Below are 26862 nucleotides of genomic sequence, written 5' to 3' on the forward strand. Positions count from 1 at the left end.
TGTGATGCTCCATTATTATTAGTTAATGACAGGAAATTCTCGTAGCCTGGGATTTCCCGGGAGAATTAGACAGCAAATCACTTTCATATTCAAAGATGCTGTCACTCCTTTTAACCCATAAAATCTACCACAACACCTAGGGATGTCATTTATTTAAAATTTATTTAGAATCCTCACAACTATTTGTCTTTCCTGTTTACAGGCTATCTGGTTTACAGTGCATCCTATGATGACTTTTTAAAGAATAAGTGGTCAACCAGGACTGCAGGGACTACTCATTTGCCAATTGAGAACCTGAAGCCCAACACACGGTAAGGATTTGATCCACTCTTCAATTCTCTTAGGGAAGTAAAACAAATTTTGAGAACTGTGAATCATTTTTCTTGGCCTTAGTATATATGTTTACATCTGATCTAGATTTTACTCATTCTGTTTGACAGCAAATTTTTTTATAAACCGCACAGCTACTTACATGATATCTTTACCATATCAACCCTGGAGCAGATGACTGCACATGCATATATGGTTGTGTATATAAAAACACATATCAGTAACAGAGAAAATATTATTTTAAAAATGCATTTTTAAGTCTTATGCACAACTGAATCAAATTTTGGGAGGGGGGAGAGTATACTAAAGTATACCCTTCATGTGATGTGATGTGGCCATTCCCACGTACTGACACGACCAAGATTTGATACCTAAGGGCTGGTGAGGAGAGATGCCACTTTCTGGTCTGTTTTCACTGGTCTGCTCACACTAGTTGTGCCACAAGAGGAGTCTTGGTCGTATATAATGAGGCTGTGGCAGTTGCTCAGAAGTCAGTTTAGCAGGAGCTTTCAGTCTTGCCAAAAATCTCACTGAAATGGCAGAACGAGAATTCATGCTTTGCATGATATTGGAATCATTCATGGTAATTCGGTGGGAAGTAAATGGCCACAGAGGGACTACATTAAAAAGTACTTCTTTTGACAGATGCTTGGTGGCTCTCATATTTTTCTCTCAAAGTCTGAGTGTGAAATACTTTTGGTGCTGCCTTGGGCTAGATGGTTGTTCTTCAGGTGCTGATGACTACAGTCTCTTAGACACTGGTGGCAGGTGTTGCTCGTGTATTTGGTAACATGGGAGATGCACTGGGATTGTGGTCTGGGACTAGCATGCCTCACTTGCTGATGAGCTATCCTAGGATCAGAGCGTCTGCTCCTAGGACAGGCAGTAGGCTCTGTGCCACAGCAGCACAAAAGAAAGAAGCAGTGTCACCTAAAGAATCTTTTCTTTCCAAGATGATTTATAGATGAAGGGAAGGTTCTGCAAATTAAAAGCAGTTGATTGAGAACCTCAACCTAGAAAACCGAGAATTGTTTGAGCATGGCCTTCATCTAAAATCTTAATAGATTAAATAATAAAATAAGATAAAATAAATAAATTATGAAAAGTCAGTGCAGTGTAGCATTTGGGTCTCAAATATGACCAGGCATGTTTTTTCTGACCACATTAGAGTCCTTCTCCGCACAGACCTGACTTGAGAGTAGCCTCACACACACCTTGCCCCTGCAGTTGCTCCTGCTGGCCCTGAAACGTCCAAGCACCAAGAAGTCACAGTATGCATTAAGAAGGGGCTGCTGCTCCCCTGTCTCCTCCCCAGAGATTTCCCTCCAACCAAAGAGTTCATAGAATCAGAATGGTTTGGGTTGGAAGGGACCTCAAAGATCATCTAGTTCCAACCCCCCTGCCATCTCCCCTCCACGAGACCACATTGCCCAAAGCCTCATCCAGCCTGGTCTTAAACACTGCCAGGGATGGGGCCTCTACAACCTCTCTGGGCAACCTGTTCCAGTGCCTCACCACCCTCACAGTAAAGAATTTCTTCCTAACATCTAATCTAAATTGACCCTCCTTCAGCTTAAACCCATTACCCCTTGTCCTGTCACTACACTCCCTGACAAACAGTCCCTCACCAGCTTTCCTGTAGGCCCCTTCAGGTACTGGAAGGCCGCAATTAGGTCTCCCCGGAGCCTTCTTTTCTCCAGGCTGAACAAGCCCAACTCTCTCAGCCTGTCCTCACAGGAGAGGTGCTCCAGCCCTCTGATCAGCTTTGTGGCCCTCCTCTGGACTTGCTCCAACAGCTCCATGTCTTTCTTGTACTGGGGCCCCCAGAGCTGGACACAGTACTCCAGGTGGGGTCTCACAAGAGTGGAGTAGGGGGGCAGGATCACCTCCCTCGACCTGCTGGTCATGCCTCTTTTGATACAGACCAGGACACAGTTGGCTTTCTGGGCTGCTAGCCCACATTGCGAGCTCATGCTGAGCTTTTCATCAATCAATATCCCCAAGTCCTTCTCCTCAGGGCTGCTCTCAATCCATTCTCCATCCAGCCTGTAGTTGTAGCCTGTAGAGTTCTGGGGACATGGCATCTCTTTGGGAGAGCTAGCACCGGAACAACTTCAGCAGCAGTTCCTTAGGCAGGTGCACCAGGGACATGTTCACCAGAGGACACCTGCAGCATCAAAGACTCGGGAAATTATCGAGCAAAAGGTGTGTGGAGGGGCAGGATAAGCACACACAGGACACCCAAAGAGTTAAAAAAACAGAAATAAGATGTTACAGGAAAAACATTGTGCCATCTTGTCCTCTCCTGTTCTGTATACAGCACTGTCAGTTGCACACTTCATGAAGCTTTCTCTTAGATATCCAAGAGATGAAAAAAGGTGACCTATTCTGAAGATTAATAATCTAGACCTCAGTGCAAGTCCTTTAGAATGGTTCACGGTGCGTTAAAGCAATATTACTTGCACATTAGAGATCTGCAATTGTATGCTCTGCATCTGCTAGTGCCTTTGTTATAAAACATCATTGTTACAAAAGTATGGAGGGAGGTGTGGGGCACAGTTTACCTATGGGCTTCACCTGTTATAACAAGATGGAAGTGGTCTGAGATCTCCTAAACTCTGTTTCCAGATAGTGAGGGAAGTGAGTGCAGACCCATCCACGTCCTTGTGACTTTAGGACCGCCTTTCCCTAAACCTCTTTCCTCCTGCCACTAGTCCCAGTTCCTGCCTCCACATCCCAGACTCCTGTACATCCCCAACCCTTTTCCCCTTCACCAGTTTTCTGTAGCTTCTCTTCTACTCCTCCACTCTCACCCTGTCCCCCACGCAGGCCAGGGAGGCATTGCCTGTCTGCCCCAGCTTCCCCTGACGAGGGTCCTCCACCTCTTGCTCCTCTGCCATTTCCACCTCTTCAGTGTCTTTCAGTGCAGTCTCCCTCTCCTGCTGCCCAAAGGACAGTGTTGAAGGCCAGCGATAGCTCTCTGCTTCTCATGCCCAACATCTCAAGGGCTCCAGGTCACCAGAAAGAATAATTGCAGTGAAAGCCCCCAGGACCCCTGCAACTGCTGTCCCAGCCACAGTCGGTGCAGGGGAATTGGTGGGAATTGAGCTGCCAGCCTGTGATACATCTACTGAGACGTACGTTAACTCCAGGCTTCAGAAGGTCACAATTTGGCTGTATTTGAATGGAGTTTTATAGGAACAGCAAGGTTATAGGTTCATACATGTCCATGAACCTAGTAATTCCCGTGTCAAATATTAAGGTTCTGTTTCAAAGTAGGGAGGTTCAAGCAAGTGATATTTATTTTAAGCATATTATTTCCCCAGCATCTTACTGAAGAACGGTATAATCCTTTGGCCTCTATTGTACGCTGTGGGAGGCAATAAAGGCTTCATGTGGGGTTTGTGGTGGGGAAGGAGGGTTCTTTACAGCAGAGAAATTATGTGTATTGGCCAATCTCATTTACATTCTCCAAATCCACAGACTGAATTGATTGCATATTTTTTTGTCTTAAAAATAACTCCCAAACCACTGGGAAAAGACCCCATGCCTAACTAAGAAAATATGGTGTGAAATCTGAAGTTAGTCTAAAAATTTTGTGTTTGCATTCATTAAGTTGAATTTACTGTATGCAGATGCTATTGACTGTGTGGTGTCCCATGAGGGGTGGTGCAATCTTACAGCATGTGCAGCGTATCAGAGAAGGGTTGGCATCTTGGCAGAAGTCAGCTCTAGAGAAGATTTGAAGCTGTCAGCATCTCCTGGAAAACATCTGCCTGGTGTTTAGGTTTTACAAACAAAACGGAAGTCTGTGTTTAACCCATGTCATAAGTTTTCTTCCGAGGCCTGATCTAACCTCCATTTGAGAAGTGGAAGTTTTTCCATTAGCAAAACTCTGGTCAGCTTCAGCAGGCACAGAAGCTGCTTCCTTGTGACATGTGAATATAAATGCTAAAATGACTTTAAACCTTACAAAATCTTAAAAATGGCAGTCTTGACAGTGTCCCTTCCCCAACCTTAATTCTCAGCCATCACAGAAGACTACTGCAAAGGGCTGGACAGCATCCGCTGAACTGCTACATCCAGTCTCCTGCAGTCACATACATTATAATCCTTGTCATAAACATTTCAGTCTCTTACTTGAGCATGGTTAGGCTTTTTCCTGCCTTTCTGCAGGAAAGCTGTGGCAGTGCCTGATGGGAGTGTCTAGATACTCTCGTGATTTAAAACACCATCCTTCACCACTGTATCTCCATGTCTTATCAAATCTTCTTCCCTGTCCACTTGGATTTTTTTCCCTCCAGGGACATTTTGATCCCACAGTGCCAGCTACCAATTCCAGTGCTGTACAGAGCATTTCATAGGAGGCTCTCAAACATTTTCTCAGGGCTCACAACTGCAAACAGAGCCTGGATCTTCTGGCTCTGGGGGCCAGATGCACCGAAAATTTCTGTTGCCTTTCTGTATCTCCTCCATTAAAGCAAAGCCACAGTATCTCAAACAAGCAGCATCAGCCACAGGTGGCTGCTGTGTATCACCAGACAGCACAAAAGAGGTAAGATGTCAATGAAACCCTTGTCCTATGCAAGTGGTAGGCCTGTGTGGCACATACATACCTCACACCAGCTGTGTAGAAAGCTCCTCTTCCAATTGTGCTCTAGTGTCATACTATAATATTTGTTGTAAATATTCATGATGGATGTAATGCTAGGCCATTTTAAATGGCGGGAGATGCTTTGCACTAGCCTTTGAACCTGCAAGCAGCTGATCTACGTATTTTTCTTCTGCACATATGGTGCAGTTGCAGGAGGAGGGTTTCAGCCCCTGCTGCCCTCTCCACGTGCTCGTGGGAGGAAACCTGCCTGTCCTTCCCGACCCCCTCCTGGCCTCTTTCCCCCATCATCCACCAGTCCTGCTGGGTGGTGGGTCTGTGGGGTGCTATCACATCGACTTGTCCCCTCCCCTTCCTGGGCAGCGTGCGACTCTCCCTCCTGGACACCTGCGTGTACCTTTTGCACATCCACCCTGGCTCTCACCCAGTGCTCACAAGGATCTGGCAGCAGCCATCCCACCATCCCCATGGCTGGCATAAGGTCACAGGGACGGGCTCCTGCCCTGCCACCTGTGGCACGTGTGGACGGTGCCGCTTTGCATACCATGGCCGTCTGGCGTCCTGCCATCCCTGCCTGCTGCTGGATGGAGCGCAGGGCTGGGGGTCCATGCAGGCATGCCTTCGGAGAGGCTGGAAAAAGGATTTTATGGCTAACTAATTTTTTCAAAACCAGCTGCTTCCCTAATTAGCCTGCGGAGCAATTATCTCACTTTGTAGCTGTGAGTGCCAGCTATTTATTCCCAACAGAAGGGAAACACCTTGAATTAAATCATAAAATCATTTTGCTCAAAGTGACAGGTGTGATGATACAATTAGTCATATAGTCTAAGTGAATAAAAATATTACACATTCATTGCCCCATTATGGTTTACTATGTTCTTTCTTGACATGTCAATAGAAGCGGTGTATAAAATCTCAAAGGGGGTTTATTCTTAGGAGAAAAAGCTCTTTCCTTGTCTGTATTGAAAATTATCAATGAACGGTATTGCATCTGTTGCAGTTGTGATTCTTCTGTGCCTCTTGGTAACAATTCATTGCATTTCTGCCTAACTAAAGTGTGATCAAAGCACAATCAACTTATATATTACAAATTTTGTTCATGTATTTATGTGATGAAGAACAGTTGAGTTATACTGATTTGGGATTTCCTGGCAAATTCATCAGCTGAAGGATTCTGACTAATGAAAATGTCAGATGCTCAGACCTAGAAAGGCTTTGGCAATTTCTTTTTTATTTGTCATGTCTGAGAAAGAAATATATCCTGACTGCATTATTTTATTGACATTCTTAATACAGCAATCATAGCATCGTCTATGTTTTAAATCACAGGTCAGCAAGTCATAAGACCTGGCTTTCTTTCTGGCACAACTGGAGGCTTCTTGTATATATAAAGGCTTAGGAACTAATTTTCCAATTTAGCGAAGAAAAATGTACTCATAACTTCATCGCTGTTTTTTCCAGACAGTCAGGCAGGCAACTTGAACAATCATGTGTCCCAGACAGGCTTCTGTGTATGTAACAGGACACCTGAATGCACGGTTGCCCTGATGGCATAGGTAATCAGTCCCTGCATTGCGCATTAAATACAAAACTGACTGGTTTTCCCCACTTACGTAGGTGCACAAGGTTCTTGGGCTGCTCTCTCCTATTTCAGATGTGGATCATTGCACATGGGATGCACGATGTGAATGTTTTGCAGCTAGCATTAATACACACATATTAAGTGCCTTGAAAGGGTTGCTCAGAAGGTCCTGCTGTGTTGCAAAGGTGGTATCTAATTATACCTCTTTGGAAGCAGTGGGAAGTCAGGCATCTGTACAGATGTTTTCACTATGCTTTGAAGCATTACAGAAAAGATGTGGGCTGGAAAACATTTTTCTCCTGCTCTTCTGAAGTAGTTACACCAAGCGTTGGGCTAAGTCAGTACATGTTGGAGCTGTGTTGTGGCCATTTCAGGAGCCAGTATGAGGAATCACTGCCTTGTGTCCCGTCCCTGTGGTCAGCCTTGCGTTGCCGGCCCCTGTCCCGATCCGGGTGGAGAAGGTGCCAGTGAGTGAAGGAGGTGTGGATGGATGCAGGTGTCCCGTGAGAGCATTGGCAAATTATTGGGGATTAACGCAGTGCTCAGGCTGCTGTACTCTGCTCAGGTGGCCAGAAGTAGAGGAGCACACGGGAGGCTTTTTGCCTCCCCTCTCCTTTTCTCCAGCCATGCTAAACACTCAGAAGCTGCAGTCAAGAAATCAAGGTCAATAGTTAAAACCACAGGCAGATATTTCTGCCAGCAAGACAGTTGTGCTAGGAATGAGCAAAAGACACAGCTGTGCTAAATTTCACTATTTGATGTGGTTTCTTTTTTGCCATAGTATGTGTGTCTTGTAACAGAAAGCTGAGTCCTTTGTATAGTCGTTAATTACAGGTGAACTGGCTGCAGAAAGCAGGAGTGAAGCTGGTTCTGGCATCAGCTGTGGGATGTAGCTTGGACAGGAGGCATGTCCAGGGGTGGGAATGTGTCCTGTGGAGCATCTGACCATGTGTGTGCTCTAGGTCTGGCACAAATACGAGGTAAAGCTTGTGCCACAAATGAAGGCCAGAATATTTCAATTCCTGTAGATTGCCTAGAAGACCCACCTGTATTTTTTACATAGTGAACAAGATGACCTGGCATGTACCCTGGACATAACCAGCTTCTTTCATAGCAAAACCCAGTGTTCACAGGACTGTCACCCTTCTGCTGAAGAAGTGGATATTATTTGCACATCTTTTCAGCCTTTTCATAGAGATCAGTTTGATTTTGAAGCAAAGCAGTTCACTTTTCATGAAAAAAGGCATTCCTTTTAATGAAAAAAGAGATTCACCTTTGCCAAAGTGCTGGTTCATCTGGAATAGGTTCCTGTGTGCTGGTGCTGGTGCTTTGGCCAGAGAGGTTCCTTTCAGGAGCCACCTCCAGGCACTGCTCTTTGGCTTGAGGAACAGGTATCTTATGGTACAGGAAAGTGCACATGGTAAAAATTCAGTGGCAGGCTAAAAATATCAAAGCTCCTACAACAGGATCATGTTGAATTTTCCTGCTACTTGGTAGGCTGTAAAGTATGAGCATCTTATGTGGCATTACACCACACGTTACACTCTTATGTTGCAAGGACTACTGTCATCTCTCGTGGACAGAAGGAAAGAGAAGGGAGTGAAGTTTTTAATATGGATGGTGTCCACACTTGGTGCCTAAACTGTGCCAGGTGGCAATAGCTTCCAGGGATATCAGACCGCCCTTGCTATGAACCATGCTGTCTCAGCCCAGTGCGGGCCATGCAGGCAGAGCAGTGCAGGCAGGTTTCTGTGCAGGATGGGGAGAGCTTTGCCACCAAGAGCAGCCTGATGTTTTTAATGGAGCAGGCTCACTTCCACCAGCTGAGGAGCATCAGGCCTGCCACGCAGATGGGACATTGCCATGGGAGGTAATCCAACACTTGGTGGCAACCATCCCTGTAAGTAAGCACTTGCCCTGTTATGTGGGTCATGCATGGCACCTTTGGAGATGTCTGCTTTTGGATGAGAAGCTAAATCAGGATCCAAATGCTATGTGGATTTTACAGAGGCACAGTGATTTTATTTTTTTAATTCATTTCTTTACAAGAATGAAATTGAGCAAGCAGGCAAGAAAGGAAAACCTAAACTCAGGCACTTTAAAAATGCTGTGCTGGAACTTCTTACAATAATCTTCCATTCTAATTGGTTTCTGCTGAACTGGATACAAAGAAAAAAGGGAAAGAAGAAAACATTAATGTCAGGTTAGGCATCAACTGAAAATCATTGTACTTGGAAATGAAATAAAATGTGCTTACACATACACTTCTCTAAAAGTGAGAGTAATTTTGATTCTATCGAGCAAACATAGTACTAGTGGCGAGTCATGTGCTTCAAGTTAAGCATGTGATTTAAATACTTTGGGGAATCAATAAGGCAACATGTGAAGCTTTCTCATATTACTCAAGTATTGTGATCTTAATGCTGCTGAAGTTTTTAAAGAAAGGTCAAAAGCTTAACTTCTGATCTCAAATAAATCTGATCCAGTTTTAGTTTGCGGTTTGCACCACTGTTTTTGTAGGAGTTAATCTGGTTTAAAACTATTCCTGAGATCAGAATTCAATTTCCTTGCAACTTTTAGTCTATTGCTATTGGTTGTTTTGTATAAAGTGGATGTAGATGTGTGTGGTTTTTGGAAGGGGGATGATAAAAATAAATGATCCAAAAATATGCATGGGAGCAATTGTAAAAAGGAGAAATTTGTCTGTATCAGCCAGCTTGTATCCTGGCTGAGTATCCAACTCCATTTAATGCAAAGGACATGTGAACTCAGCGGAATTTGGCTGGTTTGATTCTCACTCTATTTTAATATTATTTATAATTTAGCCATTGCAGTGGAATCAATGTTCTAACCTTATTGTCCCTCTCTTTTTGTTTCAGGTATTATTTTAAAGTCCAAGCAAAGAATCCCTTTGGTTATGGGCCTGTTAGCTCTTCAGTCTCATTTATCACAGAATCTGGTATGCTTTGCTTTTTATTTTCATCTCAAAACTGAATTCCTAATAACAGATGTGGCAGGGCAATGACTAAAACCAGCATGGTAACAATGGTGATTATCCTGAACTGGCTGCTTTGAGGGTTTTTTTTAGGTTAATTATTTGTTTTCAGTAAAGCTAGGAAAATAATATGCACCTCTAATGCCACTATGAAAATACGTGACATTAAAGTGAGCTTTAGGGGAACAAGAAGTTGAATTTAAAATACAAAAGACTACTAATGTTCAATAATACAGAAGCAATGGGAAGTTTGATGTCTTTGATAGATTGACCAAACATTTAGTAAATTAGCTTTCTAACTGTGAACAGCTGAACAGTTGGAAGCGATTGTCTCTGGAAGAAATATAGGAAACAATTGTTCCATCAAATGGGCAAAGTTCTCTGTTCTTTTTTTGACATGGCACGCTGCACTTTCACAGGGCTAATAGTGCATTCAAGAGCAACACCCCCTTCTAAAAATAGTATGTTAAATGAACTATTTTTACCCATTTCTTCTTTTTCTTCTTCCATTGACCCAGAGGCCAATGACTCCACTGAATAATAAAGGACAAATTTTTCAGTCTTCACTTGAGGGAAAGGTCTCTTGTGTCTTGCAAATTTTGCCCTTTTGATGACATGGGGTTTACGCAGTCTCTGCCTTTGCTCATTTGACCTCGCCCTGTAATGCTTGCTTCAGAAGCTCCATTAAGATCCATGGAAGTAAGTCTTCACAGTAGGGGGACAAAAATTCAAGATAAGTAAATGGTCCTGCATAACATATTCAGATTTTTTTTAAAGGAGTAAGAAGTTCAAGTGTAAATTCAGGCATGATATTTAACATTGGATAAATATGGCAGTGTGCCCAGGTGGCTAAGGCGGCCAACAGCATCCTGGCTTGTATCAGGAGTAGTGTGGCCAGCAGGACTAGGGAAGTGATCGTCTCCCTGTACTTGGCACTGGTGAGGCCGCACCTCGAGTACTGTGTTCAGTTTTGGGCCCCTCTCTACAAGAAAGACATTGAGGTGCTGGAGCGTGTCCAGAGAAGGGCAACAAAGCTGGTGAAGGGTCTAGAGAGCAAGTCTTGTGAGGAGCGGTTGAGGGAATTGGGGTTGTTCAGCCTGGAGAAAAGGAGGCTGAGGGGAGACCTTATCGCTCTCTACAACTACCTGAAAGGAGGTTGTAGCCAGGTGGGTGTTGGTCTCTTCTCCCAAGTAACAAGCGATAGGACAAGAGGGAATGGCCTCGAGTTGTGTCAGGGGAGGTTTAGATTGGATATTAGGAAAAATTCCTCACCGAAAAGATTATGAAGTGTTGGAACATGCTGCCCAGGGAAGTGGTTGAGTCACCATCCCTGGAGGTATTTTAAAAATGTGTAAACGTGGCAACTAGGGACATGGCTTAGTGGTGGACTTAGGAGTGTTAGGTTTACTGTTGGACTTGGTGATCTTAAAGGTCTTTTCCAACCTAAATGATTACATGATTCTGCACTGTACCTTGCAGGGAGATTTACTTATTAGCTGGCTGCCAGTAAAGGGGCCTGAATGCCTAGTTTTCCCATCCAAAATCAGCTACCTTGTAAGCTTTATTTAACAGGTTAAATCCACCAAATTTAAAGTTTTATTTGCAGCACTGATCTTTCGTTTGTCATGTGGCCAATGCTGGCTTTCCAGCTGGCACAAGTACAAAAGCAGTTGCTAAATCTAAAGCCAGATGGTATAGTTACAGTGATGGAATAGGTCAGAAGAGATAGAATTTGCTAATTCAGAGTGCTCTTCTAGTGCAACTGAAAGGTCTGAACTGATGGGAATATTCAGTAAAGAATTCCATCACAGGATAAAGCAGCTTATTGAAAATGTTCAATCTTACCCCTAGTAACACTCTGAAGAGAACAGAAAACCATTGTTCTCTTTCATCAAATGGTAAAAACTCCCTGGAATTTTTCTTCCCCATTGGTAGACAAGCACCATGCTTTTTTTTCAGGTATTTTGTGTGCAGTAAGGGCTACTTAAGAGATTACAGAAACTACAATGTAATGAATACAGACAAGCTACCATATTAGATCATGCTGTTTTGTTATCCTTACTCCACACCTATTCCATCCTTCTTTATTTAAAAAAGAGAGTATTTCAAGCAAGCAGAAGCTCCTGAGGAAGTGTACAGTGGTCTCTGCACTGCCCAGGGGGCTCCCGCAAAAATTCTGCCACTATGACAAAAAAGAGTTAAAAAGGTAAATTTTACGTATTTAGGAATAGCACTAAACAACTGAGCTAAACATGATGGATGTCCAAGACTGAGATTTGCATACAAGAAGTAGGTTACATTTCCCTTTGGAAGGTAGGTCTGCAGGTGTAACTAAAACTATATATTCAGAAATCTACAGTGAAACTATCCCCCTTCTCTGAGGACCTTCTGAGAAGAGGAAATCTGTTTCAAAACTGGCTTTGAACTTTGGTACTAATCTCAGCAGTTTTTTACGATACCAGAATAAATATACCATCCTGTGGCAAGTTTCATCAACTGAGAAAAACAGTGGAATAACAAACATTCATTAGCTCTGCAAATTGGCGAGACAGGTAAATCCCACATTCATAAAGTAGCTACAAGCAGTTACTCCGCAACTGAGATTGTCTTGAGTGACATTGTATGTTTCATATTATAAAAGAATGTTTAGAACCAAATATTAAATCTTTTATTTGTTTCATTCTTCTAGACAATCCCCTCCTCATTGTCAGACCACCTGGTAAGTCTTATTCTGCTGTTTCTTTCATGAAGTGCATAAAACCTGTGCAAAACAGTTACAATGTAGGTGTTAGAAGAACATTATCACACAGTTTGAGTTACAGTTTTAAGCAGGAAAAGGTAGTAATTTATTGTGCTAATTAACAAAACATTTTCTTTCTTAGGACCTCTTATTCTGCTCTTTGAAAAGAAATCTTGTAAATATATGTTAGAATAAGCACTTGATTTGGGCCCATTTTTTGCCTGGTACAACAGCTTTAATTGCTTAGTAATAAGCACTAAACAATACCGCTTCGGTATCTGTGTCCTTCAGTTGCCTGAGCGTAGCTCAAACAGCAGGATCAAATTTTCCTGTCTTTAGCTGTTATATTCATCTATACTGATCATCATGTCCTTATAAATACCAACAAAGTCAAAGATTTTGTTACTGACCTGAATGATATGCCACGAAGCTGTTGAGCTTGCTTTGCATTTCCAAACTTGCAATAAGGCAGTTCAGCCCTTCATCAGAAGAGCTGATTTCCTGGTGCTGGGACCAACCTTGCTGACATGTACAGGTCGGTAGGGTAACCCCAGGCAGCACGTGCTCTCGGAAGACATGCAAGAAAAAGACCTCATAGTTATTACGCTCTGTCAGCTTTCCTAAGCAGCTGGTTAGTTCTGGGGCTTTTTGACTACATTGTTCATGAAAACAATGTCCAGTGTCTCCCACCTTTCTATGTTCTACTATGCTTGTTAGTCTGTTTTTTCCGTGTCCTCTCCAATGTCTCTGCTGATGCAAAGCTATTGGAGAGAACAAGCATGCTATGTCTCTGGCAGTCAGTGTGTCACCTGTCACCTTCAGGTTTTTTGCTGTCAGTTATTTTGTGGGTCTGTTCATGGAAAGGAGGTTTTGGAAAGTGATGGCTTTGCAATGGTAGTTTCTGCTGCAACTGGACAAAGAGAAAATATTTTTGTGTAGCTGCAGTGGTAGAGATAAGATAGACCAAGAAGAGGTGGCAGACCTCTGGGAACCTGTGGAAATGATGAGTTTCTGCACATCCAGCACAGCTTTTACAGGACATGCTAAGTTTATCCTTCAGGATTTTTGGAGGTGGGCAAAAGTGATGGACAAAACCAGACTATTCACGGCAATTAAGCTACATTCAAGAAATAGATAGTTTGTTGCTTTATTCTAAAGAGAAAGCTGTGGCCACAATCTTGCAATCCTGTCACTGTGTGACTAATTGTGTGAAGTCAGTCTAGTTACATTTGTGTCCATACCAGTGGAGTTTTGAGGACTGCTGATGAGTGATTGCTTCTCACATGCAAGTGTTTGCGGGATTTGGTCCATGTGCCTAGGGAAAGGGAGGAAGAATGACTAATAGAAAAAACTTTCATTCTCATTTGTAAGCCACCTCAAATAGCACAGTAAAAACAGGACTTTGTGCTGTAGCTAGAGAGAAAAATACCAGTTATCACATTGGAAGCTTTTTGTGTAATTATGTATACATTCCTACAACAGCATTTTCAAAAGAAATTATATTGTCTTGGTTAGTATAAAGCAAACATTTAGGCAAGCCAGTAAGAATATTTAGTCTTTTGTGATAATTAAGCAGTCTCCTCTGCGGCAGTGCTCTGGACAGAGTTCCCCATGAAAGGTCCAGCTTGACTGTTATTGGAACCTCATCGGTTTTGATGTAATGTGGGAAAACAAAACAGAAAAATACATTTCTGATCAGATCTTTTTAACCAAATAGCAAGAATAGACTTTAATTCACATCACAGACTGTTACTGCAGAATTTTTAACATCTATTTTTTAGCAAAAGGATTAAGTTTTGTACTTAGTGTTAAAATTCATGTGACTGCATTTAGAGAATGTCACTGTCAGACCTAAGATCAAGTTCTGTTTAGAAAAGAAACTGAGTATCACTAGGTAGAGAAGATGTCTTACTAAAAACAGTGAGACTATTTACTTAAAACTGTGGTTCAGTACATGAAATATATTTTTTTTTATCACTTTAACAGCTACTATTTTCTCTTGCCTAGAAGGGATTTAATCAAATCCCTTGCTTTTTAAATTTTTTTCATAGTATTTGTTCTTGAAGTAGTATTTCTGGATAGAGAAAAGTCATGCATTAATCTGCTGCAGCATCTCTTTTAAAACATTATCAGATGTTAACCTCAGCAAAACTCAGACTGAAATGCTAAAGTCTGTCCTTAGTGGTGAATTATTTTTTTCTCCAAGGTGGTGAGCCTATCTGGATCCCCTTCACTTTTAAATATGACCCCACCTATTCAGACTGCAGCGGCAAGCAGTACGTGAAACGAACTTGGTACCGCAAGTTTGTAGGAGTGGTTCTTTGCAACTCTTTAAGGTACAAGATTTACCTCAGCGATGACCTAAAAGGTAAGCACCAAGACTAATTTCCTGATATATGATTACTTGTCATCTCCATCTTCTCACTTTCTTCACCTTGTCTGTGAAGAAATTGTGTGACAGTTATCCAGGAGTCCTCTCTAGGTCTGATGTGATAGCTGAGCTGCCCTGCTTTTGCATTATGCTCATGCCTTGGCATTAGCTTTCAAGCAGGGTTCCTTAGACAGAGGACAGGAGGAAGTTTTCTCTTGAAAAGCCCGTGTGTTTTTGTATCCTGAGAAAGCAATGTGCTTTGTACTGTGAAAACAAAGTTCTGCTCCCCACACGTCTTCGTGGGAAGTCCCATGCTTCCTCCACAGGTGGGTGAGCCCCAGCTGCACGCAGTCAGAGCAATACACCCGAGAGCGCCCCAGGGCAGATCAGAGTGGGGAACAGGGAAGGAAAGACTGGTATTACAGTGACTGGGTGAGCAGTACTCCTAAGGGTTAACAGTAGCTCTTACATGGGTGTATTTGCTGAGAGAGAATGAAGGAAACTTGCCATAATGTTGGTCTGGAGTACTGGGATTATCTCATGGGCTTTTCAGATTATGCTGATGTGTTATTTTTATTGCAATGTGTTTGTATAGTTTAAAGGCAGTGTTTGAATATGCAGTAAGAAACAATCAGGGCAGCAGGACCCACCTTATCTGCTAGAGAGAGAGGTCCACAGTTTTTAGTTTTCATTTGAGACTGCACTCAAACTGATGGTGTTGACAAATGGAGTGGTTTTTACTTTCTCATGACATATTGAAATGACTGGTTTGGTTGAAATTTTCTCCACCTGTTACCTGTGGTGCAGCGTCCATGAACTTGAAAATGGGGAATATTCCTTACTGAGCTATAACCCATTTCTCTTTTCCATAATTTCTTCTTCCATACTGTGAAGGTAGCATTCTCCCTCTTTTGAACCACTGTTTGTTCGTTGATAATACCGTTTGTCACTGTAGTACTTCTCCTGCTTTCTCCCACATCTATTTTCCTGGCAGTGAAAAGCATCCCAAACAAAAACAATGCTGAGTCAAATAATCTGTCTGTATCACCCTTCAGACACGTTCTACAGCATTGGGGATAGCTGGGGAAGGGGCGAGGACCACTGCCAGTTTGTGGATTCACACCTGGATGGAAGAACGGGACCTCAGTCATACGTTGAAGCCCTGCCCACCATCCGAGGTATGGCAATGCAGGAGTGGGGTGCTGGCCAGGTGCCTGTCATCCCATCCGTAGGTTTAATGTGTAGGGAGCAGGGCCAAGAGCGAGGGTCTTTGTCCACAGCTGCTGGCAGCTCTCTGAGGAGTCCTGCTGATGCAGTAGGTGGTAAGATGGTCTTGTACTCAGGCCTAGCTGAACAGGTTACGAAAGTCCTGGAAACACTTGTGGGTGTTGACAGAGAGAGAGAGAGACAGAGCGAGAGACAGAAAGACGGGGCCTGCCTATAATGCAAATAATTTACAGGAACAAATGCAAAAACAAAAAGAAAAAGATTGTATAGGTCTATGAAACCTTACTCCTAATTATAGGACCTGCCTCACTGAACTGAGGTGCAAAAACTCTTCCATGTGCCACAAAGGACTAGCTACATCTTTGCAAATATAGCTTTTGCAAATGTTTTCTGACCAGTTTGGTGAGTGCAAAACACATAGGAGTATGTCTAGTGACTTAGGTTCGGACTGCAGGACTTTTATTCTGACCTGGTAGATATCTCCCTCCAAGTGAAAATTCTCATCTTGAAGGAGTTCCTCTGAGTAAACTGCTCAGCTCACATAGCCAATAATGTGATGGCTTGCTTCACAAAATGAACCCAATCGTGAAAGTCAGCCAATCTTTTCAATAAGTCTATTGATTTAAATTATTCCATTGCCTTTAATGGTTTCCATGTTAAATTATTTGTTGATATTCCTTTCATGGTGGCGTTACCAGGAAGAAACTGAAATAGTCACTGATATTTATATATCACTGGGAAGTACTGCATTTTTCAGTTCAAAAGAGGGATGATTAATCCAGATGTGTATTACTAGGTCTAGGAGACAGAGATAGAGAGCACGCAGAAATTATATTATTGGCACAAGACGTGAGTGTTTCAGATGTTCCAGTGCACAAGCTATGCGGAGAAGAATGCTGCACCTCTCCTAATGCTTTAAGCAGTCATATTTTTTCTGCAGATGAAGAAAAAGGAGGAGAAAGGGCTTAACTCCATATTTACTACATGAAATGATACCTTTTTGTTTTGTGAAAAGCTGATATTTGTTGATAGTCTCTTGAGCCCTATGAGATAATATGATTTGATGGTATTTTTTGCCCCAGAGTCCTTCATATATTTAAACTGACTTGCAAAATTCATAAACACAGCTGAAATATAGCCACCTCTTGGAGTGAAATGCAGAAGTGCTTTGGCAGATCACAGCATTACACAGTAGTTCAAGAGATTTTGGACAGTAAATTCTATGAAAACTACAAGAAATACAAAGGACCGGAGTTAAATCATTCAGGAAAGATCTAAGCAAATACCAGAGCTAGCAAATACCCTTTTGACAAAACTCTAAGTTTCCATTTGGGCTGTGGGACTGACTCTCACTGCATCTGTTACTTTTGTTAAATTACTGTGTCTTTGTTTTGAAATGCAAACGAGCATTTTTCTCCTGACAGGGTATTACCGCCAGTACCGCCAGGAGCCTGTATCATTTGGACGCATTGGACACACAACACCCTACTACTATGTGGGCTGGTATGAGTGTGGTGTGCCCATCCCAGGGAAATGGTAGCAGTCTGCTTTCCTATCTTAGGCAGACCATGTTTTTCCAATGATTTCTACCGGAGGACTGTAAGCAACTGATAAGGAAAAGAAAAGAAAAGAAAAGAAAAGAAAAGAAAAGAAAAGAAAAGAAAAGAAAAGAAAAGAAAAGAAAAGAAAAGAGAAAAAAGAAAAGAGAAATGAGGCAAACCAGTGAAGACCAACTGCTCAAGAAACCCCTGTGAAGCCAAACATGGTCCCCAGTTTACCAGCCTAAATCTGTGGTGCTGCTTGATTTCTGCTTGGAAGCAGGGACAGGATATAAGTTTGGTGTCCTACCTTCCTCCTGTGGGTGTTTAAGGCATGGAGAGGCCGTTGCAATGTGCAGCCTCTGAAAGCTAGAACTGTATTTGCCATGAAAATTTGGAAGTTTCTTATATCTTGCAGGAACGACCTAAGCATGCTGTGCTTGCTTAATGGGATGCTAAACTGTCCTTTGCTGCCTGCCAGGGCTCCCCTATGCAATCATGCCACGCAATCGGCCGCCCACCAAAGGCAATATATTCACCTGAAGACTTACCCTGTGGGTTTGCCCACTGCTGGACTAATCACCAGGTCACAGTGTAAATTCACTTTGAGATATATATATATCTATATCTTTATAAATACAGTACTGTACATCTGCAGAAGTACTGCTTAGAGATGCTGAGTTTTTCTTGTTCACTAGATAAATGTGTTTGGAATTTTTATGTAAAAGGTGCTGTTAATTCTGTGAGATATTGCTATGCACAATATATTAATCAAGGAAAGAGCTATATTCTTCTCTGTGAGTACTGTTGATCTAACATTTGAATTATTGATCAAAGACCTGTGTCCCACTTCCTTGGCAGCCTTTGGACTGGATGTTCCATGGGAATCTACACCTCTATCCATGTTAGAGTGGCACTGTATAGTCCAGCAAAAACACATATTCAGTAGTTTATCCGCATGAGTTAAACTTTCTATCCTTTACTATTTAAAACTCTTAATGCAATTTTTCTTCAATCCATTCTCATCTTATTTGGTATGTTATTTATTCCTTGTCAGTATCTTTCACTTCACTGTGTGGAGGCATGGGATGAGTAACTTGCAAATTAGAAACTGCTTTTAACTTATTTGCCCTCCAAAAATAAACCCAAGCCATTAATACAAGTGTCAACTAGCAGGAAACTCCTTTGATTTTGATCCGTCCTGGGGACAAATTGGGATACAGTTCATTTAAAATACTACCGAAATCTCTTCCATCCAGACCAGAAAGCAACAACTGACATGGATGAAAGGTATAATGATGATTTTTTTAGCAGGCATTTGGAAGCTTGCAATAACATAGGATTTTAGTAGTCCTTCTGGGAAATCTAGCATTAATGATTTACTCAGTAACTTTCATGGTCTTACCATTTCATGGTAACATCTCAACAGCCTTTGCTCATGTTAGTAAGACTCCCCTGTTCTGTCAGCCTGGGAGAGCAACAGCATACCTGGGGGACGGATCCGGTCTCTGGTCTGTCCCTCACTTTCATTCCAGCTTACATGTAGTGTAGGACTAATACCTTTTCAGTTGCTTCCTGTAGTTATTGTAAATTGTATGGGGACAAAAAAGGAACTAAAGTGATTAAAAGAGCATTTTATTTTTCATGGTGATTTGGGTTTTAACATTTTAATTGTTCTCACATACTTTTGCTTCAGTACAGTGCTAAATATATGGTCTTGAAGTATAACTTTTTTCCCTAATAAACCTATGATACATGGTTCCATTTCTATTTCATCCTTTCTGGTCATCTGTGTCAAGTAATCTGACAAAGTGAAAAATTGTTAGCTTTCAAAAAGTCTTCCTTGGGAGAGGAGTAGATGTCAGCTTTTCCTGAGGGACTGGAAGCACGTGAGAGTGTGGTGTTCCCTTTCGAAGGTGGTTAGCAGCTAGCGTGGAGTTACTGAGGGAAGATCATGCCTGACCAGCCTGATCATATTCTTTGTTGAGATGACTGGCTCTGTTGACAAGGGGAGAAAATTAGGTGACATTCACTTTGGCTTTTGTAAGGTACTTGGCATGGTCTCCCACTGTGTGCTTGTAGCTAGACTGGTGGGATATGGCTTGGATAATTGGACTTTAAGGTGGATGTAAAGTTAGCTGCATCGTGAGGCTCAAAGCATTGTGATCAAAACTAGTGCAAAGTCTAAATGACAGCTACTTGCAACTGCCACTTCCAGGGGCCAGAACTGGGCCAATACTGTCTAATGACCTGGGCAATATGGGATGGAGTGCATGGATGGAGTGCACCACCAGCAAGCTTGTGGCTGATACTAACCTGGGGCTGGGGAGTGGTTGATGTGCTGGAGGGCCACGCTGCTGATCAGAGGGACTTTTATGGGCTGGAGAAATGAGCTGTCAGGAACCTCCTGCAATCAGCAAAGGGAACTGAGGAGTCCTGCATGTGGAATGGAACAGCCCCTTGCAGCAATGCAGGCTGAGGTGACTGTCCAGAGAGCAGCTTTGCAGAAGAGGACTTGGGGGTTCTTGTGGACAACAGATTGAATATGAAGACTTCAGAGACCCATTCCAACCTAAATTATTCAGTTACTTTTTATGATTCTAGAGGAGACATCCAATAATAAAATGTATTTTTTTCTTTTATTGAATCAAAGTCATGCCTTGGTCCAGAGCCCAATCTTCAGCACTCATGAGTGGGACTTGTGCCACTGACTCTAAAGAGCAGGGCCTGGTTTCACCAGTCATGGTTTGGCCTGTTGCTTAAAGGTAGATGTTCCCTCCCTACAGCCAGTGCATTCTGCATTTTCACCTTCACAGACCACAGGTGGGTTTTGATGTGTCTATCTGCAGAGATGTGGTGGTTCCTTCATTCCCTGCTGGAAAGACCCTTGGGTGGGACAGTCCCATGTCATCATGGGTGAAGAGCTGAGGCCATCGTTTTTCCTGCAGCCTCACCTGAGGAGGAACTGGGGGGTGCTGGGGGCAGGGGTGGAGGGCACTGCACACTGTTCCCTTCCAGCGTAAATCTTCTCTGAGCCTAAGCCAGCCAAGGCAGTCAGCAGTAGGACACGTCAGGGAAACACATGAAATCCGATGGTATGCAGTCTGTTCACTCTGAGGTCTGGGTAAAAGTCCTCTGCTGTATGAGGTGATCTGAGAAGCAGCATGCCCACTTAGAGGTAAACCCCATCTCCATCGAAATAGCTGTACAGCTTTGTGACTGTGCTGCATGACAGGGAAAATCCAGGTGGATTGTGGTGGATAGTGCTGATGGGAGAGCAACAGGTCTTTCGCTCCATCAGCTCTCCTGCTGTGCCCCCTTGCTGGTAAAGCCACATCTGCATCTGGTGTCCAAGCCCTTGGCGCCAGCTTGGAGAATGCCGTGTCCCTTCAGAGGCTCTGAGGGGTGTTGCACCAACCCTGCCTTCTTGTCAGAGCAACCCTTGAGGGAATGGGATGGAGGAGAGGGAGGATCCCCACAGAGAGAAAATCCACACAGCTTGTGCCTGCATCACCTCTGGTCCAAGTCTCTGTGGGGTGAAGGGATGCCAGGGCCCTGCCTGCTGGGGAATTGTACAGAGCTGGAAAAGAAAGGGAGAAAAACACAACGGGGAAGGGGTGGGGAGGAAAAGGCAGGCAAAGAAGTTGCTCGAAGCACTGTCTGGCCCTGGTCAGTTCCAGATGCTAATCTCACCACTGTACCATATTTTTGTGGGAATTAGGATTTCTGCCTCAAAGGCAGCAGGAACAATCGCCAGCATGTGAGAAGTGCCAAGGGCTCTCAGGGGCAGCTGAAGCCCAGCATGTGGACCCGGGATGCAAACAGAGGAGCTCTTTGGTGATGAAGGAGCACTGGGCGTCACTCGGAAAGATAATTGAAGGGCTTCGCGGGAGGTAGCCCAACCCACTGAACAATGTGAAACACTCCTTGTGGTTCCTCCCTACAAGAAACTGTCCCCAAAACCCATGTCTTTTTTTCTTGCCAGGCAGATAGATGTTATTCATGAGAAGAGCTGCCTTCCTCTGGCAGAAGAGAATGAGGTAAGTGCAGAAGGGAATGAGGTCAATGCTGCAGCAGCCCCGCTCTGCTTCCTGGGGCAAAGCTGGCATCCAAGGATGTCTAAAAAATCCCGCCCCTGGAGAGCCGCCAGTCTGCCTGAGGGCCCTTAGCTGGTAACATTTGAAAACAAAGCCATGCCTTGTATTACTGCTGCCTTTCTCATCGTGCTTCTGTGTCCCATAAAGCAGGAAGAACTCCCGCAGGACTTGTGCCACATCTCTGTGCCAGTTACTCCACTACAGTCAGTGAAAAGTACGGCCCTGGTGGGAACGAGCACTCAGAGCAGAATAACACCACAATCATAGCTGGGTGTGATACTCATGGTGTCAACATTGGGAAGTCAAGTGCCAAAGGCCACAGGCTGGGGGCGAGGTCCTTGGGTGCTCGCAGTTGCCCTAACTCCTCAGTGCCAGTTGTGTCACCAAACACAGCCTGGCCAGCAGAAGAGCTGGGGGAACCTCCACATGGCACACGCTGAGGAAGCACCAGCAGCACGCCTTTGCAGTGATGAAGGTCAGCCACAGACCGACCTGTGTTAGCAAGGACACAAGTTAGCAAGTGGGCGCAGTGTTGTACTTACCCTCCTCTGTTCAGCACAAGTGAGCCTGCACATGGAGTACCAGTATAAGGCAAACTGGAGTGGATCAAGCAGAAGGTGACCACAATGGTTTGGGGGCTGCTGCACAGGATGTACAAGGAGAGGCCAAGTGCTGGGTTTATCCAGCCTTGGTGAGGGAAGGCTTGGTTGGTGGGGGTGGATTGAACTGGTATCTTCAACAGCCTAATGGGATTGTAAAGAAGGTGGAACCATACTTTTCTGAGACACACAGGGAAAGGATGAAGGGCAATGGACAAAAACTGCAACATGGGAAATTCCAGTGAAGGATTAGGTGAATATTTTTATCATGGAAGTGATCAAACACATGGTCAGGAGCCCGGACAGGTGGGGGAAACTCCATCCCTGAAGATGCTCATAACTGGCCTGGAGAGGGCCATGAGTAACCTGATCTAGTTTTGATGTTGGCCTTGCTTTGAGCAGTGTGTTGGACCTGACTTCCAAAGGTTCCTTCCAACCTGAAGTAGTGTACAAGTCTATGAACAATATCAACCACTACGCCATGCAGACAGACAAAACCAGAACCCAAATTTCACAGAAGCAAAGTGCAGACTCCAGGAAATTTTCACAGTGGATTTATTTATTGGGAAAAAAATTATCATGGACTCACAGAACGGCTGAGGTGGGAAGGGACATCTGGGGATCGTCTAGTCTAATCCCCTCTGCTGAAAGCAGGGTTAGCTACAGCAGGTTACTCAGGACCATGTCCTCTCACGTTTCTCTCCTCCACAGTCTCTCTTGGCAACCTGTACCAGTGTTTAACCACTATCCCACAACAAAAAATATTTTTCTTTTGTTTAAATGGGATTTTCTGTATTTCAGTTTGTGCCCATTGACTTCTGTTCCATCACTGGACACTGCTGAGAAAAGCCTGGCTCCATCTTCTTTACTCCCTGCATCAAGTATTTATGTACATGGATAATATCCCACTGAGCCTTTTTTCCTCCAGGCTGAGAAGTCCCAGCTCTCTCAGCCTTTCCTTATATCAAAGATGCTCCAGTCCCTTCATCATCCTTGTGGCCCCTCGTTGGACTCTCTCCTGTATATCCATCTCTCTCTTGCACTGGAGACCCCAAAACTAAACACAGAATACTCTAGGTGTGGCCTCACCAGTGAGGAGTAAAAAGGAAGGATCACCTTTTTTGGAAACGAATACCTTAAAAAAAATGCTGCTTTTGTTTGCTTTTTTTTCCCCTAAATGGAAGTTGCAAGCTGGCTCCCAGATGAAAGTGTGACCATTTGTGAGGGAGTGAGGAAGGCTGTGAGGGCAAGAGAGGGAAGGAGACCAGTCTCCTAGACTCCTGTGAAGAATTTCTGACCTTGGCTTCTTGCTGCGAGTAGTTCCTGCACATGCTTCCCAAATGTGACTTGTGCAAGCTCACAGCTGCATCTGGGGATCAGGTCACACGTGAGTGCTGGCAATACCCTCATGCTTATGCAAAAAGCCTCTAGATGGCAGGAGATGCTATTTGGCCAGGCCTTGCAGCAGGCCCCTACAGCAAGGAATAAGTGGCACGAGCACATACATTCAGCGTTGCACCCGCGTAGCAAGAAATTTGTTTTAATGAGAGTGCAGTTTTGGTTCAGAAGCAGCAAAATCAATTCCCAGTTCTTAGAGAATCTCTAAGAAAGAGTCCATCCCTCAGAAGGCAAACCTTGCAGTCTGCTATGTTCCAGCTTGGAAGGTTATAAGTAGAAACAAAGTGCAAATACACAATGTGCTCCTACTGTGTTTTCTCAGGAGATACTTCTTCTAAAATTGCAGGCACTGTGATTTTCCCTGGAGTACTGTGGGCAGCAAGAACCAGTTTATCTTGCAGTAGGAGTAAAAGCATTACCATTTCCCAGAGGCTTTCAAAATCTTCGTGAATGTAATTGCAACAGTTTCTGCCCACCTAATTGCTTTCCACACTTCATCCTTAGGGGAGTCTTTGTCCTGTGAGCTGCAGGTCCTCTTCAGCCATTAAAAATACGGGCTGTGTTTCTTTAAACTGCTAATAAAATCCCCATGAGCCTTCATTGATTCTCCATCATTAGCCTCCATTTTTTCCCTTCATTGACCTTTTCCCTTCTATAATTGGAGAGTCTTTCTTGGAGCTGAATGAAGCACTGACTGTGTCCTGAAATTATGGTCTAACTTATGTCCAAAAATGCTTCACAATGGAGCACTCAGAGCTTGGTGGTCCCTCCTGGCACCCATGAGCATGATCTGTCTTGTCCCACTCAATGTCTTCTAGCACATGTTTAATGTGCCTTGCCCACACATTTCTCCTGCATGAACAGGGCAGATATTAATGCCACAACTCTGTAAGTCCCCCCAAAACACCCAGTAGCAGCATTTTCCCCTTCCCTATGGACAGTACCATAATGAGGGAATGAAATGGAGGCAATAAAAGACAAGAGAGGACCTCAGACTGAATCTTCTCCACTTCTGCAGCTCACCCAGCATCTCTGTCTTCCTGCTGGCCCCTGTCCTGCCTGTCCCAGGCTGCAAAATGTCTCCTGTATGAGCCCTTCTTGTGCTGCCCATGGGTGTCCCTACCGAGCAGGAGTGTTGCCATCATGTCTCTTGCATGCAGCAAGCTCATGGGCTGAACTCAGGCACTCCTGAGTCACCTTCTTACCCCAGGCTACACATGCCATCACACTGGGTGATGAGGACCATTTTGACCAGCCTTGGAAGGTTGGTATTCATAGACCAGCTGCGGAGAGGAGGGAAGGGGCTGCTCCAGGTGGCTCCTCAAAGGATCCTGGCTGCGTTGGTTTTGGTTGGGAGAGCCTTGAGAAAGGCAGAGGCCATCTGCAGAGCTGCACCCCTCCTCCCACCAGACTTCCTTGGGCAGACACTGGCGTCCCAATGCCCAGAAAAGGGCAGGGTGAGAGGCAAAACCTGTGTGACATGGTGTGTTGGGTTTGTGTGGCAAGGTTTTGGTAGTGGGGGGGGCTACAGGGGTGGCTTCTGTGAGAAGCTGCTAGAAGCTTCCCCTGTGTCTGATAGAGCCAATGCCAGCCGGCTCTAAGACAGGCCCACTGCTGGCCAAGGCCAAGCCAATCAGCGTCTCTGTGATAACATATTTAAGAAGAAGAAAAACAGTTAGAGAGAGAGAGCTTTTGCAGCCGGAGAGAGGAGTGAGAAGATGTGAGAAACTCTGCAGACACCAAGGTCAGTGCAGATGGAGGGGGAGGAGGTGCTCCAGGCGTCGGAGCAGAGATCCCCCTGCAGCCCATGGTGAAGGCCATGGTGAAGCAGGCTGTCCCCCTGCAGCCCATGGAGGAAGGATGAGGGGGTGTAGAGATTCCACCTGCAGCCCGTGGAAGACCCCATGCCGGAGCAGGTGGAGGCACCTGAAGGAGGCTGCGGCCCGTGGGAAGCCCACGCTGGAGCAAGTTCCTGGCCGGACCGGTGGACCCATGAAGAGGGGAGCCCACGCCAGGGCAGGTTTGCTGGCAGGACTTGTGACCCTGTGGGAGGGACCCCACGCTGGAGCAGTTTGCTCCTGAAGGTCTGCACCCTGTGAGAGGGACTCCATGCTGGAGCAGGGGAACGATGAGAGGAGTCCTCCCCCTGAGGATGAAGAAGCGGCAGAAACACCGTGTGATGAACTGACCGTACCCCCATTCCCCGTCCCCCTGTGCTGCTGAGGGGGGGAAGGTTGAAGGCAGGAGTGAAGTTGAGCCCGGGAAGATGGGAGGGGTAGGGGGAGGTGTTTTAAGAGTTGATTTTACTTCTCATTCCTCTACTCTGTTTTGCCTAGTAATAAATTAGATGAAATCCCTCTCTAAGTTCGGTCTGTTTTGCTCGTGACAACAATTAGTGAGTGATCTCTCCCTGTCCTTATCTTGACCCACAAGCATTTCATTATGCCTTTTCTCCCCTGTCTAGTGAATGAGGGGAGTGAGAGAGCGGCTCTGGTGGGCACCTGGCCAGGGTCAACCCACCACACATGGTCACCCGTACAGGCAGAGCTGCCTACAGGCACAGATGAGAGAGATCCACAGGCTGCAAAGAGCAGATACGCTATGTGGTTTTCTGTTCTCTACTCAAACGGCAGAGTATGTAAATACAAGTCAGCTGAGGTCGTGTTTAGTTTATGCTGCTAATCAGCAGTGAACAAACAAGAGAAAACAATTCCAAGCTGTGAATATGTTACCATTTCCTCTCCCTGAATGTGCAAAAACCCAGGACCTACAAAATGAATGGTATCGACAAGGCCAGCTTTAGACAGCATAACCTAAACAAAACACAGGAGTAACTAACCAGAATGAGTACTTGTCCATTAATTTCAAGTAGCCCTATGGGTTATTATTATCTCTGCAGTTAATTTTTTGGTACTTTCCTCCTCCGAATATTTACTTTTTCAAACCACACACTGATAAGATTGTCTGCCGTACTGCATCAGCCTGGGGTCCTGCACAGGGTGTCCATGGTCATGCTGCAGCCCACCAGGTCTCCTGCCACGGACTCTGCTAGTCCTCTGTCTGTAAAGGCTCAAAACTGATCTTTCCGACAAACACAGCATGACTTTCAAGGTGATGGGGAATCTTCCTCTGGGGGGAAAGCTGCTAATTCCCAGCTTTCCCACTTGCTTTTTTGCACAGAAATGGTCTAGGTTAGGTCAGAGCTTCTTATAACTGACCAGACATTTCCCAGTTGTCTTTGCTGCTGCTGCTGTAGCTCTCATTTTACATGTTAAGTTATACTATTTTTCTGGATTTTCAGCTCTCCTGCTAGAAATATACTATAAGATCTCTTGTTACAAACAAAAATCTGCTTTGTTTTCTTCCTTTTGAA

The 26862-nt window shown here is 44.3% G+C and overlaps 1 protein-coding gene across 1 annotated transcript in view; it reads left to right on the top strand.

Moving 5' to 3' along the window:
* FNDC1 (fibronectin type III domain containing 1) overlaps window positions 1–19147 on the top strand; it is a 77173-nt gene extending 58026 nt beyond the window's left edge. Inside the window, exons 15-20 of the mRNA XM_054822386.1 lie at window positions 203–311; window positions 9404–9483; window positions 12209–12238; window positions 14466–14627; window positions 15686–15808; window positions 17282–19147. Of these exons, the coding sequence (XP_054678361.1) occupies window positions 203–311; window positions 9404–9483; window positions 12209–12238; window positions 14466–14627; window positions 15686–15808; window positions 17282–17397 (620 nt within the window). The 3' untranslated portion in view covers window positions 17398–19147. The remainder of the gene's footprint in view (window positions 1–202; window positions 312–9403; window positions 9484–12208; window positions 12239–14465; window positions 14628–15685; window positions 15809–17281) is intronic.
* Window positions 19148–26862: the final 7715 nt, after the last annotated feature.

The sequence above is a fragment of the Grus americana genome, chromosome 3, assembly GCF_028858705.1.
Source record: "Grus americana isolate bGruAme1 chromosome 3, bGruAme1.mat, whole genome shotgun sequence".
Lineage (NCBI taxonomy): Eukaryota > Metazoa > Chordata > Aves > Gruiformes > Gruidae > Grus > Grus americana.